Genomic DNA, 17996 nt, shown 5'->3' with positions numbered 1-17996 from the left:
TGTGCTATTTCCCAAGTTCTGTGTTTTTGGCACAATATAGAAATTAGAAAACTAAGTTTGGTAAAAAAAAAAAAAAAAAAAAAAAAAAGGCAAAATATATTAAAATGTACCAAGCAGTTATATGGGAATAATGTATTTTTTTCTTTTTAACAATATTTTCATCTTGATTTTCATTCTACTTTTCTAGGTGTAATGATTGTTTAATTAATCCATTATTTACTAATTAGTGGATCTGATGCTAAAGTACTTGCAGCCTTTGATTGTTCAGTGTTGTTTGACATTGTCTGCTCTGCTCATTTTTAATTGTCATTAATAAGATACAACGAAGGGGTAAAACTGCACAGAGAAAGGGCAAAATATAATGAAATCAACAAAAGAGTTAAACATTTAAATCTATAGAAAAAGCAGAAATATTTCTAAATGTCTTATAAATGTCAAAATCATGCTGCTGTGCTTTTCTGAATGTAGAATAAGAGAAAAAAATACCAGCTAATTAAATGAGCTGTGTTATCACTGATTAGGAATCTGGTTGGGAAACACTAATCTATAGGATGATTTACTACTTTTTACACTTTTGTTTCTTATCACTGGCTAAATAAGCATAGGAGTATCGGTCTAGTCAGATTTTCTCAAGTAGAACGTGTAATGTTCACTTGTCACTCTACAACACACACACACAAACAGAACTCTTCAGACTGCAGCCACACCGCTAAGATTTCAGTTCACACCTGGCACTATGTAGAAATAATTACTGCCAGGTCTGCTGTGTCTACAGACCACCAAAAACAAAGATACTTGGAGTTTGTTCCTGCTTTGCTCCCTGTGCTGGCTGGGATTGGCTCCAGCAGACCCCCCGTGACCCTGTGTTAGGATATAGCGGGTTGGAAAATGACTGACATGACTTTCAAAATGCCTAACAGCATAGAATGGTTACGACTACTATCATTCCCACTTCCCAAGGTAGTGTACAAGATCAGGGGCACACTGTGAGACACAGGTAGGAACTGAACTTGCAACCTTTTAGTTTATAGTCCATTGGTTTTGCCTTTACACTACACTGCCTACCTAAGAAATGCAGGGAGTTAGCACTGAAAAGAAAATATTTTGCTACTGCTTAATTGACAAAATTATTGGAACAACAACACGAACTGTTAGGACACCTTCATATTTTACTCAGTTGGCAGAAGCCTAATCAACCATTATAAACACAAAGAAAAAGCAGTTCCTTTTTTAAGATTAAAAACTTAAAGTCACTTTATGAGCAACAGTCTGACCATCTTTTAGAATCCGGTACTCTTTTATTAATGTTGTCCTCACTTACCTGGAGGCGTTGAATTTCTGCTACCCTTTTGGATATTTTATTATCTTAGTGGGTTTACTTCATATTACCCCTTCTGTCCCAAACCCCTTTAGCTAGGTGGTTAGGAAAGCAGTTCTCTCATATGACTTGAATAAAATGCAGTACTAAGCATAACACCACGTTCCAATTTACTCAGTGTAACACATTCTTAAAAATCAAGGAATTGTACAAAAAAGTAAAACATTTTATTATAGACTGAAGTGCAACCTTTAGTGCACCTTAAACATAACTGAACCAGTAGCATTTTCAAATCCATTTTCATGTGAAAAAGATATCATTTCCAATATTTTCTTTATTTATATCAAGCTTGTACTACAATGGATATATCTAGAACATCCATGTCTTAGTTCCCCCATATGTACACAGCTTCCAGATCTTGTCTAAGAAATACAAGAGGTTATAAAGAAATGGCACAGTTCAAGCCTAATACAGATGGTAAACATGGAGAGGAAAAAGTCTGAGAACGTGTGTAAGAGTTGTAGCAGACTTTGCCCAGGCATTTGACCTCACTTTGAAATTGAATTTTATGAAACTCTGGTTAGTGGCGCTACCTCAAGAGTACCACGTTCAGAATTCCAAGCCGATGCCCATTCCTCATCTTTTGAATTTGTATGTTCTGCTCCTTCTCTGGTTCCCTCTAAGATTCAAGAGATGCGTTAGGTTAACGGCAATTGCAAATTGGAGTCATATGGTGTCTATTGGGACTGGCAACCTGTCCAAAGCTGGTCCATCCCTAGTGCCCAATGCTGCCATGTTAGTCTAAGCATTGCATAACCTTGAATTGGATAAGACAGGTTTAAAAATGTTAGTTACACTGACAAAAACTAGCACATTTTTTAAGTGATGTGGTTACATTTCTTCAATGATAAGTAGTACTAGGGTGTTGTACCATGTTAGCCATTTACATCTTGCCTGAAGAAAGGGCCTGAATTGCCTCGAAAGCTTGCATATTGAAATCTTTTTAGTTAGCCAATAGAAAGTGTCATTTTGCTTGACTTTTCACTACATTCAGTGATAAGTAAAACTTTGAAGACTTCAGTAAAAAGATTTTAAACACTACAGGAAATCAAACCTAAAAAATACAGAGGGTCTCATTCCACAGCTGCCAGTTTGGTCATCCTAAAGGATGAATGAAAAGCAGTAGAGGACTATTTCACTGTGCTGTGCCTGAAAAAAAATATGACAAACTGCTTTAGTAAAGCAAAGGTGTGTATTGTAGAAAATGGTGTAGCATAACCAAAACCACTTTAACCAGTTTAGGAAAGCAGTGAACGGATGCCTGTCCTGGCAGTGCTAGAGTAAAGCAGGAACCAACCCTAGATGGGGGTTCTGTATACTTCAGAAACAACTCATAAGACAATCCTGTCTTCAGATCTTTTACTGAAACAAAGTGTTTTTTCCCCTTCTCTTTAGAAAATGAGCAATGTTAGGAAGACAAAAAAGAGTGAAGGGCCCTCCCAGCGGTCCAATGGCAAACCAAGACATTTATAAGGTGGGGTGGACTCTCTTTGGAAACACTACTGGAAAATGCTAAGAACCAAATATATGCAATGACTATGTTACGGATGCTGGAATCTTCTCCATGTTTTAGAATAGTGAGACTTCATTGACCGGAGAAATGAACAGAAAGGTGATTACCTTTGTACAGACGCAAAACCTCTTTAAGTGATTTTAAAATCGAAGGCTTTCCAGCTCCATTTCATCACTAACAACCCTTAGCAGTCACTACTTGGTGTGAACCGTTTCACTCACTTTATTCTTGAGTTTCCATTCATCCTGTGATCTGTTTAACCAATTTCTGCATGCGAGGGGCAACAAGCCTGATCATTGTAGCACAGAGTGCTTGTAAAAAAACCTGAACAAGGGTGCCATCTGATTGCAAGGTACACTCATTAATTGTACTAGAATTGTATTCAACTTTTAATTTGAGCATTAAAAGGTGTATCTCTCTAGTTTTTGGTTCTTAGCCTCTGTATGATGGCAAAATTCCACCACCAATTATGTCTGCATGACAATTTCTTGCTTCTCTCCACCCCCAATATGCAAAGTGTCCATGAAATTAGGCAGCCACTCAAGCAAGTAGTGATCAGTTCCTAGCTTCTGTTAAGTGTTAGAGATGTGTCAGACAGAAGTAGGGGTGATGAGAAAGAAGACTGCTCATGTTTGACTGCAATATCAAATGAAAAAAGCACATCTAAGGGATTATCGCTTTCAAAGTTGCAGAGTCAATTCTCTTCCTAACCTCAAGTCATTCCCATTCATTGTTGTACAGAATTCACTTTAGCAGACATCCCAAACAACAGTGCAAATTTTAGCACAACACAGAGACTTCTGTCATGCTACCCAAGGGACTTCTCTTGAACATACTGGATAATTCTTCAACTCCATCACCACACAAAATGGAAAGCTGATATCATATGTAAAGCACAATCCTGAACCCCATTTTTTGGTACAATGCCCATCATAAGCACCATCCAAATCACTTGCAGCACACAGAAAGAAAAAAAGAATTAGTAATGCGTGGCATTGCTTCTGTCATGGTGCTAATCCTCAAAACAATTAAAATATATTTGATGTCTAAGCATTACATTAAAAAAAGATTATATAAAGACTGACAGCACCAACAAAATCAACACAAAAAGAATAGGCCTCCAAATCCATTTTCCTTCCTTTAAGGAAATGGAATCAGCTACCTGTTACCCTTCATGCAAGGCAGAAATTTTGTAAGCACTCAGATTCACATTTAGCCTAATATTATTTATAGCTTCCCTGTGCTGATTTCTTGATGTTCGCCAAAGTATCTATTCCAGGTGTTCTGGTACTTGGACCCCAATGGCAGGAAGAATGCCTGCACTTCCTCCTATCCATCCATCTATCCTTGTTCGCAAGTACTGACTACACAGCTTATGGACTGTGAATGTGAAGATTTTTATATAGCAATCACTTTTAAAGATCAGACTGTGGTCACCAATCACTGTTTTTGGACAGGATTTTCTCTCCTGTAGTCCTTTAGCTCGATAGGTTCTGGGCAAATGAATATTGCATTTTAAATTCCAGAATATTCCACTGCCTTTTACTCGCAGCATCTTCCTCTTTCTTCTGATATTAAAATTCCAATCTCCAGAAAGCTATGTTACACCTCACTGGTTCCCAATAACCAGCGGTGTCCAGTTCTACTGGTTATAAAATAAACATACTAAAAAATTAGGCTTCCCTAACAAGCAAAAAATGTAATTGTAAATAAAAATTGAAGGCAGCAACAACCGTACTGACAATACCAATGTCCAGACGCTTAAACACCACCCCCCCCCACCCCGCATGGATGCAGCAGTTCCTGTCACCGCTTACCACCCTCCTATTCATATTGCCCAGGCAAGCACATCACCATAGCAACAGACCACAGTGACATAATTCTGTATTCACAGAAAAACTGTTGGAGACGACATCATGCTGTTGTCCTGGCAACATTCCCCCAATGTAATTACATCAGAGCACAGCAGTCTGCTTTCACTGTTCCAGTTCTACAAACCTTTGCAACAAAGTCACGCAGAGATCTCTAATTGCAGAAACACGTTATAAGGGCGCCGATTTCTCATATGAATGTAAACGGCTAGAGACACCCTCTGGTGCCGACATCAGAAAACAAGATGCCAGCCTTCCACAAATCACCCAGGTTTGCGACTACCTGTTGTTCTACTGTCATTCATTCCTGTTTAATGGGAGTTTTAATCACATAAAGAAAACAAGACCTTCGAGGGGTGCCAGCTGATGACAAAAAGATTGATGATGACAACCAATAGCATACCTGTGAAGTCAGCTGTCCTAGCTAGGGAATACGAGTTTTTCTATTCTTTCTCTTAATCGGCCAGACACAGGGTGACTCTGCAATCTCTGCTCCTCCCCTGGACTAAAACTATTAATATGAAGGCCAAACAAACAATCCTCACCTTGTTATCTGGGATCTGTGGTATAAGATTCATATTTTTCTGAAGGTCACACAGGACAAGATCCTTACTTTGCTGAGATGTGCATATTTTTAACTGTTAATTTTCATTTTCTTCTTGGGAAGAACAAGGGCTGAAACACTGAGAATAACAGTGTCCGACAAAGTATGAAGGTACATATAAAACTAGCTCTCCATGCTCCCTCTTAACACACTTGAAAAAACACGTCTAAACAAGAACATTACTCCCTTCCACATCTCCAAACTACCACATACGTCACTAATAGCCACTGCTCTTATAAAGGTCAAGGTGGGGTATTTATAGATAAATAACCATCAAATATCTTTCTTTGGAAATTACCTTTTCAAAGACATGAACAGTCCAAAGAGACTGATCAATTTGAGTGGCGGTGAGATATTGCCTGTCTTACAAACATACATCAGGTAAGGATAAGGAATCCAACAACTTTTCACTACATCCAATGCATTAAAATAAAAAAAGTACTTTATACATGTAAATATATACACACAGACAAAAAATAAAAAGTTGTCATTATTGCAGAGAATACAAAAAGGCAGGGAAGCAGCAGTTCATCAACTGGGCACCACAGAGCTCTGCATTTCCTGTATTGAAAAGCTGTTACACTTCCAATGAAAAGTACCTTCAAGACAATCACCTGACCAGTAGTCTTCCGTCATTTTTTTCTTGCTGCGTCCACCTGACCCTCACCTCCTATCTGGTGGTTTCTTCAGCAGCATGATAGGGACCTTTTGAACATCAAAATCTAAATAAAATCCTATTGTGTGTCTACCAGGAAGATTACAAATGAGATACACCTAGAAGTATAAATCTTACAAAGCACTAAACAAAGTGAGAATACATAATTTTAAAGTTGGCAGTTTTACTGCACTAGAAGTACACTTAGAGTCATGATATGCAACTTGTAAGACATTACATCTTAAATCTCTAGTAAGAAAGATGGGTGTCATATCAAACCAATTACTCATTTCTCACCAATAAGTTTTGTTACCTTTTAAAATGTTCATTGACCAGTAAGTGATACTACTGATGCTCTGAAGGTCAGGGATACTACAAATGAACTTCCAAAAAAAGAAGTTCAAGTGGGAGTATTCTGAGGTGCATTCACACTTTCTGGCTATTGTTCACAACGATTGGGGTCACTATACAAATTTGCCTAACAAAAAAATTAGTACATGGGAGAATGCATGTTTTGAAAATGTGGTATTATATTAATTCCCAACACTATCCAAGCTACACATTCCCTCGGTAGAGAGTCCAATAAGAATTTAATCAGGATAAAACTAGGCCATTTAGGGATATTGCTGGTAATTTGTAAACTTTCACTAGTAAGATGTCTAAAACATGAACTGCAAGGAAGGACCAGACACGTCTGTGGCAAAGTCTATAAACTGGATTACTTCAAATTATCAACGCATCCCTATACGTCCAGATTACCGAGAGATGTAATGAACCCAACTAATAATCCTAACAAGACACTTCAGTTTATTTCTTTATACCAACATTCCTGTGCTCACAAAAGACAATACATGGCCTACAAAATTAGTGTAGAGATTAGTTTCAAGAGCTTCTTAGAATTCTGAAAAGTCCACTTTAAGTAGCCATTTCATAACGTACAATATAGAGGAGCAAAAGAAAGTGAAGCAGCTATTTTACCACTATCTCATCCATCCTGAAAACAGTAGACTGTGTTTTGGAAATCTAAACTGGAGCCATTATATGAGCAGAACATACGGTATATTCCAACTGCAGAACAGCAGAATTAACAAGTTGCATAGGATGTCAATTAACGTAACTAAAACGGAAAGAACACAAACAAAAAATGAAAACTATCCAATGTCACCTGACTGCACTTCTTAAGTTCTCATTTGGAAGTGTGTCTCGTACTTCAACCACACTAACACTGTCCTGATATGCAATGAAAAAGGCAACTTCCCAAGACATTCTCCAGCATATTGTGAAAACATCCAATTTTAGCATTACAGGTTACAGATATCTTAACAAGGGTCTTATTGGTTTGACCTGCCTGCTTTCTCACAAATGTTGACCGATTCAAAGCAGTTTCCTTGTCCTGTAAACAATCTACCACACCCTACCTGAAAACAAGGTGTTGACCAGGGATTGTAAGATCCAATGTCTGGTTTCTTTCAGATATCCAGCACTAAAGAGTAAACCTGTTTTGATCTCCCTCTGCCTCAGCTTAAATTTGACAATAAAGGTGGGGAGTGACATCAGTTTCCCTGCTGTTCACCCTGGGGTGGAGAAAGTGGACAGATGACAGAGCAAAAAACAACCAAAGTATAAAAACCAAATGGATACAAAAGGGAAGGCTAGATCTGTAGTTTCATGGTGTGAATTTTACTTTGAAAGACGAGTGCACTAGTTGAAACCCTTCAAAGAACAGACTAATGCAGACATTGCCTAATTATGCCTTATCGTTGCCACTACAGTACAATGTTAGCCTATTAATAGAGTATTGCAGAGGCAATACAATTACACTTGGCCAGTGTGGGCTCTTAAGAATTATACCAAATGAGGAAATCCAACAGATACAAACAAAATCATGCACTTAAGATACAATTAATTTTTCCAAATGACAAACACTTCTTCACTCTGTATGTGCCTTTTATAATAACTAACAATTGCGTCTAATAAAAGTAATTCATTTCAGGGACATGGATCATTGTTTAATAAATCTTGTTTAAATCCAGGCCCCATGCACAACCTGTACCGAGTTTGCCCATACTCTCTGTGTATGCATGCAAGGTTATGCATTTATATACATATAACGGTATATTATACATACACACACAAGATAGATACAGTAACCCTCTTCTGGGCCACCATTTGTGTTTGTATGGATATTAATTTAGCACTGAACCTTTAAACTAATTCAAATTCACACTTGAGAACATTGGGTAAACAAGTATTAACCTTCACTTAAAAAACCAAGGAAGCTGCTTTGTTCAAGACCTCACATCTATTACCAATCTATTCCTCATTCAGCAATCTAAAAACAAGCAACTCTGAATTCATGGAATGCACATCTCATCGTCAATGGAATGCCGATTTCAACAAACACCACCCATTTATAAAGTGGAAAAAAAGTCACAAATTAATATATTATCTTTGGGGAATTATTATAACCATTTCAAATCACCCTTTATCCTCTTCAACAATGCTGCCTTTTTGCAGAGATTTTAAAAAAGGAAATATTTGGACAGAAAAATGTTAAGTGTTTGCAAAAATCAACTGATGAATTTGAAAATATTTTTTCAGACGGAAAATTAAAATAAAAACTTCCCAATACATAATCCTTAACCATAAAAGCAGAACAGCTACAGAGACTTCTACTGCAGTGTAGCAATAGTTCAGTTTCAAATGAGAAGACAATCCTGGAGACCCAGACACAGAGAAATCTCAATTAAATTTTAAAGCCATGTTGTAATAGGCAGAGTTAAACAGTTTGCTGGGAGAGGGAATGAAAAGTCACATTTGCATTCTCAACAGATGAGAAAAATAACGTTCAAGATCAAAAAAAAAAAAAAAAAATATTAAGACGAATTAATAAAAGTCCCCAATTAAGTAAAAACCCACAAACTGATGTCCCCAGCAGCCTTAATTTATTTCACACACTTAACAGCCATGGTATCAAGGTCTATACGATTAAACAACCAAAAAGTTCATGCACAGGTAATAATATAATTTTGCTTATGTCAGCCACTGAAATGTCTGTATCCAGGAACTTCAGTACCTCGGGGTTTTCAATCTAAACAATGTGTGTTGCTTTATTACCTCAGACATTAACATACTGGGGCTCAACACAAGTGCTGCAGCTTTAAAAATTCTTAAATTGCATATAATCTCAGACTACCTTACCAGACTTTTGAGTAAATAAGTCCCACAAGTTAAAACTCAAAACTACTAATTCTCCTTGTGTGCAGTGCAAGGATAAACCAGAAATTCTGACTGTAAACCCTTTACATCTTCAAAGTGTACAGGCAAGTATGGAGGTTTATGCTGTTCCTAGGCAAAACTGCCAAGGCATTTAAATCGCATAGAAAATTGTATGCGCTTATACTCCCACAGAATGAGGTACATGGCCATTCAGTATTATATACCTTAAGCAGCATTTATTTTAATCCATTCAACCCAAAACATTTGAATTTTTCAGTTTGGCATTCCATCCCAAGTGCATTGGAAAGCAGACTAAAGGCAGTCTGGTCAGGCCAGGAACACTGAAGAGCTGACTGAGGCAAAAGGATTGAAGAAGAGGAAACGAAACAAAAAAAAAAAAAAAGAAAAAAAAACATCATAAAAAAGTGATAAAAGTTCTCATTTGCACATATCAAAACATTTTAAGTATGTAATGCATTAAAACGTAAGTGTGCACATCATATAGCATCACATAAATTACAACATGTCAAAAAAAAAAAAATTCCCCTTCCATAAACACACCATGAATTGCAAACCCGTTGACATAAGACACAGTGACGCAATTTCTGTGACAGTTCTGTCCCTCTTCAATAGGTTCAATAAACATGATCTTTATTATTTTTGATTTGTTATTTTAATCAAGTTTTGTTTTGCATGCACAAGGCATATTACCAGATATATCTGCCCAGCATCCCATCCATTACAGAGCTATTTTCCAACTGGATTCTATTCTTGTCATTAAATAATTCTACCATCACTAGTACTGAATGAAGATCAATATTCTCAATCTTTATTTTAAATTGGCCTGTAAAATGATATGCCTCACTTGCAAACTTTAATAATCGGCACAATTCAATTGTGACTACAGCAAAGGGGCTTTAAATGCCAACACAAACCCAACACTGCCAATGAAGACATTATTTTAGATAAATGATTGTACTTGGATGGGGAGACAGCAGATAAAAACAGCTGTGCCAACAGCAGGCATGAGCAGAATCAAGTTACGCAGTGTGACAGTGGGGTGGGGTGACCTGAGATGGGGAGACGAAAATGACTATGAATGGGATGGTGGTGGTGATCTGAGGCGCTACAAGCTCTTCAGTTGTTGCCTTCTCCTGCTTCATCATCCTGCTGGTCACTTGTCCAGAGGGTCAGGTTATCTCGTAGCAACTGCATGATGAGAGTGGAGTCCTTGTAGGAATCCTCATTTAAAGTGTCCAGCTCAGCAATGGCATCATCAAATGCTTGCTTGGCTAGAAGGCATGCATGCTCAGGGACGTTTTGGATTTCATAGTAGAAGACTGAGAAGTTGAGAGCCAGGCCCAGTCGGATGGGGTGAGTGGGCTGCATGTGCTCCTTGCTGATTTCAAAGGCCTCCTTGTATGACTCCTCAGAGGATGTCACCACTGATGACCTTTTCTCTCCTGTGGCCACCTCAGCCAGGTAGCGGTAGTAGTCGCCTTTCATTTTCAGGTAGAAGACTTTGCTCTCATACTGTGAGTCGTTGCAGTTTTTGATGAGAAATTTATCCAAAAGGGTCAAGACGTCCTGGCACACTGTCTCCAGCTCCTTCTCAATCTTCTCACGGTATGCTCGCACCATCTCCAACTTTTTCTCATTGCCATCTGCAGAGGTCTTCTGTTCAATGCTGCTTATCACTCTCCACGAAGACCTCCTGGCACCCACTACATTTTTGTAAGCAACAGACAAAAGATTCCTATCTTCATTAGAGAGGGGCTCATTTAGTTCAGTCACCTGTGGGGGCAAGAAAAAACTTTTAACCCTATTTTGAAAATAACATCTCCTAAAGGAAAAGGACCATACAAAAAGTAACATGTGAAATAAAGAAGCAGCACTCTGTACCAAGCAGATCTACCCAACAGCAGTATGGCTCCTACATACAAATAAATCAGCCAGGCTTGGGTTTGGGGTGAAGTGGGGTTTGTGTGTTGTCAGAAGACATTAGACCGGGAAATTACTAATCTGAAAGAACCACACTAACTACTCCACAGAAGAAAAAATGAAATTATTTTATTTCAGATATCCAGGTCAATTGGGTAATTAATAATTTCTGATAAGGTCAGCCCACTAACGGAAATGAGTGTCTTTACTCAGAACATTCTGCAAGACTAAAGATAAAAGTACATGTGCAGAATAATTTAACTGCTGTCTAAAATTACAAATAACCCCTCCAAATACTGTACCAAAGACCGACCAAAAGAAAAAAATACAAACACTGATCCAGATAGTGGCAAACAGACTATGAATTTGAATACATGTACATGAAAACTGCATTTTATTATCTAAATTAGCAACCAAGTAGAAATAAGGATTCTGATTTACCGCAGTTAACGCCCAACCATTGTAAAATCAATACAATAGATGTCACAATTAAAAATAAGTAGAAATATAAGCATGGCTAAGCAGTAGCCTGCTGTGGCTCTACATCTCCACTCTGACCTCAAACATGACACCCCCCCCTTCAAAAAGTCACAATACATCTCAGTGGAAGCAATTCTCTAGGTAAGACCAAACCACAACAGTTAGAATTTGGACAAAAAAAAAACAAAAAAACAAAACATTCCCATACAATTATTCTACAAATTAATAATCAGGAAGTAGGGAGTTAAATTTGCCAGTCTGCCCATTTAATAGTGCTGCCAACAATTACACCACCAGAACCCACCCTCCCCCATCATCCTGCCTTGCAAACAAAGAAAGCACTGATGGTTTCCTTTTGTCCACTGGCACTCTTGTCAATGTTAAACAGAACCACACCCATATCTACCCACTGCTAACCACAGTTATATTGATATCCATTTAGAGTGTAGTTTATAAGCATTTATAGGAACAAAAAAGAACAAAACAATTTCAGAACGAAGTAGGCAAAATATCATAATGAGATGGGTAAAGCCCATCCTCCAGTACAACTGATCAATTCATTAAAAAAGCAGCCAAATATTCCAGGCAAATTTGTCAAGGCTGGAGCATCCTGTCACACTCTTCTTGGACCATTTGTCTCATCTCCTAACTGCTACTCGCTACCTGCAAAACCCATGGACTGGAATAATTCCCCGAGGGAATACCGCCAATAACCCCTTGTCCAAGGGACCAGAGCAGGCTACCCCTACTGACCTTCCGAATGCGTTAAATCCAAATTACACGTGGCTTTGTGACTCCTCCCCTAACTCTTCCCAATGAAATTCAAGCTGGCCTGTCACTAACATCTTTTTATTCTGGGACCTCCGGGGCTTGCCCACACCGTGCCCAATCTGCTGGTAGTAGTCCCGTCTGATGTATATGTCCAGTCGGTTTTGGACCATGTTCAGAACCATGGCTCATTCCAGCTGATATTTTCGTAATCACGTACTGCGCCCATCCCCAGTAGTACTCAACTGGCTCGCACACTAGCTCTGGTGTCCTCATCATGCCCGTCTCCCAAACCACGACCACCCCACCCCACCCCCAGACTTCGGCTGCGCCCCAGCCCCACTGTCCTCCGCCCGCCGTTGTGTTCGTGCCGCTCCCGAAACCCCACCCTGCTATTGGCCACTGCTGTACTCCCTTTTCCGCTCCCCAAACCCCACCCTCCACCTGGTTACCGTTGTACCCCAGACGCCCAGTTCATTTTTTTGTCTAGATTCCCCTTCTTACTCCCCAGACCCACACACCCCCTTGTCCTCCTCTGCGCGCCCCCCCGCTAACGGTGTCTCTGTCTGCGCGCCTTTCCTACTCGTTAGTCCCACCCCCTCGCTCGTCCTCGGCTGCGCGCCTTTACCGCTCCCTTTGTGCCGCGTTCCCCCTTTGGCGAGACGCTTGTCCTCAAAGAGCAGGCAGGCCTGTCCGCCGGTCACACAGCAGTCCACCGCTCTCTTCCCCGTCCTTACCGCTTTCATGGCAGAGGCCATGTCGTCGTACCGCTCCGCCTGCTCGGCCAGCCTCGCTCTCTGCACCAGCTGCTCTCGGTCCACCATTGTTGCTCAGCGTGATTTTCCGCAGGGCTCACAAAAGCGGCTTCACACGAGACTGGACTCGCCAAACGGACTGCCGGGAGGGAGTGCTTTTGTGAAGCGCTCTTTCTGAGCCACAGAGCGGACTGTTCTTGTTTAAAATATATGAAGAATTTTATTTTTCTCCTCCGACCGCACCTCGAAGGCAACAAAACGCACGAGCCGCTCACACTCGCTCTGCCTCGCGATCCTGCTTCCCACGGCGCCTCACACACACTGCCGCAGTCGCGCAAGCGCACACAGGGTCTCCACCAAGCAGGGGGGAGGGGAGAGGAAATATTTCAGGGTGACGTCAGTTACTATAAATAGCAGTCGAGCCCAAACGCCGCGCCTGCGCCCTGGAAATGCTGCATTTTGTCGCTGCAGTAGAAGGCGGTGCATGTTTGGAGTAGAGACTGCATTTTGTGCAGCTTGCTGATTGATTGCACTAGACATAAAAAGGTGAAACGACTCTGACACCCACCATCCTGCTGGCTGCTTCATCCCCCCTCTGTCTCTCCGCAGGAGGGGAGGTATGACTGTCACAGAGGCTGCAGTAGTGGCACTGCTGAGCGATGTGGTCAACTAGCCATTCATTGTGTAGATCAGACTGCATTACGTTTGAAGAACACTAGTGTCACTGTCTTAATTATGCTTACAGTTGTCAGTCCTCTCCCCTTCCAGTCCTTTGTAGGAATTCAGTGTCCATTCAGGAGCGATGGAGCATATCCCAGCAGCACTGAGCACAAGCTAGATGTCTGCTCCAGCTGAAGTCTCCCTCACGCATAACAGGTCCATTTACTGTTGCTAATATGCGAATTAACTTTTGCTTCTTCCTCTTACGGCACAGCAGGCAACAGGCACAAGACAGGAGTGGACTTCATTAGGCCAGGATGAAAGCCTTTAGGAAAAACAAGAAAACTTAAATGAATCCACACAGCGAAACCCAGGAGGCCAGGTTACTAGAACGATGAGGCTCATCCACATACCTTATTGCTGAGCTGACTTCATTAAGGAAAGAGATGCAGGCAGAATCCTTTGTTAAATGAGTCAGCATCATCTTCCTCCTGTTCATCTTTTCCCACTTTTATTTGGACTCAATGTGCCTGATCAGCCCTCTCCACCCCGCTTGGTCCTGCACCTTCTCACCACTTGCTTCAAATCTTTTTTTACTTCCTCCATCCACCTCCACTTTGGATCCTCTGGCTTTCTTTCCCCTGCACTTCCATTTCCATCACTTTTTTCCCCCCACATATTCATTGTCTCTTCTCATCACACATTCATACACTCAAACCTACTTTCCTGTACTTTCTTACATATCCCTCCCACTTTTATTGTACCTCTCATTGTCTCATTTCTTATTCTGTCCTTTTTGTAACTACACACATTCATGTTAAAATCTCATTTCGGCCACATCCAACAACTTCTCCTGCACTCCCTTGCCTGCCATGTCTTGGCTCCATGAATCATTTCTGGTAATCTTATAAAACCTTACCTTTAACCACTGCCTTAATTCATCGGTCACACAGTACTCCTGATACCGTCTTCCAATTGTTTCATCACACTGCACTCTATGGGTTCTTATTCCATATTAAGCTACCACTGATCTAGATATTTAAATGTATCCACTCTTTTCAATAGCTCTCCTTGCAGACTAACATCTGGATCTTTGATTTTTTAACCTCAACTATTCTGCCTTCATCCTATATTTTCAATTCTGTCTTCCAAAGCCCTTCTCCATTCTTTCAACTTCCTTGTTTCTGGTGCAACACAAGACAATGGCATCTGCAAAAAGCATGCAGCGGGGTATTTGTCTTTTATCCCATCTTTCAACATATTCATGACTAGAACAAAGAGGTAAGGACTTGGAGAAGAACCCTGGTGCAAACCTACTCTAACAGGGATCTTGTGTTACCCCAACACTGCTTTTAAACCAAGTCCTTCCCCCTTGCATTTCTGGGACAATCCTCGCATACAGTACCTTCTTTAGTTCTCCTTTCTCCATCGTGCAACTCCAGACCACTTGCTGTGGCATTCTACTATAAGCCTTTTTTCAAATTAATAAAAAAAAAAACACATGCAAACCTTTGTTTTTCTCAGTGCTTCTCTATCAACGGTCTCACTGCAAAAATATTAAAGATAAACATATTAAATGTATGCTTCTCTCAGTCATGGGATTGACAGTCAGGTCATGTGACCACAGAAATTCATGTCGCTGCTTCAATCACTTTCAAAGTCACAATTTACTAAGCAGGAGGCACCACACCACCATGGCAAAGTCTATGACCCCTACCGAGTTTTTTTAAAACAGCCACATCAACCTGGGTGGGTATGTCTGGCACAAACACTCGCTTAGCTTGATTAATTTTTAATAATTAATAATTAAGTCTCATCTAGTCTGCTTCAGTAATTTCATGAGAAAACATCTGCAGGACACACTCATTATCATTTTACTAAGTATAGAAAACCTAGACTCTCATTTTACAGCAAAAGTAGTCTTCCAGAGTTACCACAATATTACCCCCAATAAATTATTCCAATTTCTTGGACACTGGGATGAGAGCAGGGCAGGTAGATTTTTGACATTAGTTGTACAGCAGAGAAAGAGGATTCTTAACTGAGTGCAGTTGGGATTTGTCAAATCTCAGGAGCTCCCCTACATGCAGAAATGTACCCTGAGCCACACCCAACAAGCAGGACATGGCCGGAAACAAAAATGCAGGACATTAAAGCACAAGCATTAGTTAAAAAGATGCGGCTTAACCTAAACTCCCCCTGTGGCTCTTCGGCAGGACTCTGAAGTGTAGAGCAGAAAGCAGTGCCGGAATGAACCCTGTCTAATTTTGAGAAAGCATCCACAAAAATGTTGCACCTGTGAGAGAATAGAGGAATTATGGGGGGTTATATTGTTAGAGTGCAATAGAGCAGAAAGGGTCTCTGAACACCTGAGCCAAAAAAAGCCTTAATAATTTGGATGTGGAGGGCTTTTACATACATAGAGCTCAAACTATCCCACTTTTATATGTAATAACGTGATAAAGGGCTGGACACCAGGAATAGAGAAGAGAGGGGGCACAGTGAGGCAAGAAGTAAAAGCAGGCAGGTTTACTGAAAGATGCCACAAGAACCCAGGCCTGGATAATAAATACTCTGATAAACCCGCAGCAGACGCTCCTGCAAATGCCAGGGATGTGATTACGAAGTGCCAGCATAATAATACTCTTCTGGTGAGGCATACTCCCCCGATTCATCTTCATCTTGGTATCTGCCTGTTCCTGCTCGCTGTCTCTTTCTGATCACATTCAGTCTTAACAGTGTGAAGATCTGTGGCTGGGACTGAAACGGCACACAGCATAATCCTTCACACACCACAGGAAGCCAGGAGATTTTAGCAGCCGAGACGATTAGCTCACTGCATTCAAAGGTACACACAGAACCTGCACCATACCTCTGGATGACACACATGCCTTTGGTTGATTCATTATCCCCTTCTGGTCTAAATGTGGCTACTATTTAAATAGCTAAACAAAGGGTGCCTGCCTTTGTACAGGAGGATGACGGGTGCGTGAAGTCTGGCGGTGCTTGCTTGTTCCCACTGTAATAATAAGATGACTGCAGGATAGCCTTCGAGTGTAGCAGCAATCCACAAGGTAGCTCAAGGACAGCACGTCAGTTTTAGAATATGATTCAGTTCACTGGGAACTCCTACTTTCACTAGCTTATATAGTACACTGTATTGCTTCCTTCTAACAAACTCTACATAATAATACATCATATGTCACAATAGCAATGTGTGCTATAAATCAAGTAGACCAATGTTTCTACTGCCAGTGTTCAAATGAGCACTGAAATGGCCAAAAGAAGTAATCTCAGTGACTTTGAATTATGTCATGATAGTTGGCACATTAGGTCTATCATCTCCCAAGCAGATGTAACCAAGGGATTTTCATGCACAACTTTTTTTTTATTTTAGGGTTTACAGAGCATGTTGCAAAAAAGCAAAATGCCAGTGACAAGCAATACTATCGCTGAAAACGGCTTGTGGATCAGAGGGTTCAAAGGAGAATGGAAAGAATAGAATCAGCAAGCCGATGGGCAACTGCCATACAAATCATGTGAATTTAGCGCTGATGTTAGAATGCTATCAGACTTTGTCTTGAATGGGTTACATCTCTAGACCATGTTGGGTACTGATTTTTTTCAGCAGAAAATGTGAATTGAGTGGGCACAGAAGCATCACAAATTGACTGATGAAAAATTGGATGGACCAATCCAGCACAACCACTTCTGCATGGTACAGCATTCCTGAACATTATATCCAGCATCTTCAGTTAAATACATGCTGTCCCAAAGGCCAGAGCAGGCCCAACACACCACTAGATAGTTGTGCCAAATAATCTGGCAACTCCGTGTATATGAATGAAGGCAGAGTCTGTAGCCAAACTGCTTCTGCAAGGTCCAAGTCTTTACAGCAAACAAGAGTGCCTGACCTTTAACACTGCAGGAAAGTGAACACCAAAGCTGACCGATATCTGCCTAGTAACAAGCAGCGTTCAGCAACCTGCCTGCAATGATTGAATTTCATGCTGGAAAGTGAAATGTCAATACTCCCCTAAAGTACTGTCTATAAAACACTGCTTGCCAAGGACCCTACTTAATTTTTTTTTTTTTTTTTTTTAAGACATTTCTACATCAAAATCTTCAGTTATGTGTTTTACAGACACATTG

At 40.4% G+C, this 17996-nt stretch overlaps 2 protein-coding genes across 2 annotated transcripts in view; both read right to left on the bottom strand.

The window, feature by feature from the left end:
- Positions 1–9842: 9842 nt before the first annotated feature.
- Positions 9843–13519, bottom strand: ywhah (tyrosine 3-monooxygenase/tryptophan 5-monooxygenase activation protein, eta polypeptide). Its single transcript, XM_028823988.2, has 2 exons — positions 13167–13519; positions 9843–11034 (listed from the first exon to the last, which is right to left on the bottom strand). Exons 1-2 carry the CDS (start codon positions 13251–13253, stop codon positions 10378–10380), a joined length of 744 nt encoding a protein of 247 aa, XP_028679821.1. The 5' UTR covers positions 13254–13519; the 3' UTR covers positions 9843–10377.
- The window catches only part of depdc5 (DEP domain containing 5, GATOR1 subcomplex subunit), a 93795-nt gene continuing 86602 nt past the window's right edge, over positions 10804–17996 (bottom strand). The window contains exon 44 of the mRNA XM_051921245.1: positions 10804–11034. Within this exon, the coding sequence (XP_051777205.1) occupies positions 11027–11034 (8 nt within the window). The 3' untranslated portion in view covers positions 10804–11026. The remainder of the gene's footprint in view (positions 11035–17996) is intronic.

This window comes from Erpetoichthys calabaricus, chromosome 18 (genome assembly GCF_900747795.2).
Source record: "Erpetoichthys calabaricus chromosome 18, fErpCal1.3, whole genome shotgun sequence".
NCBI lineage: Eukaryota > Metazoa > Chordata > Cladistia > Polypteriformes > Polypteridae > Erpetoichthys > Erpetoichthys calabaricus.
The sequence above is the reverse complement of the archived record's forward strand: the minus strand, read 5'-3'. Positions and strand labels throughout refer to the sequence as shown.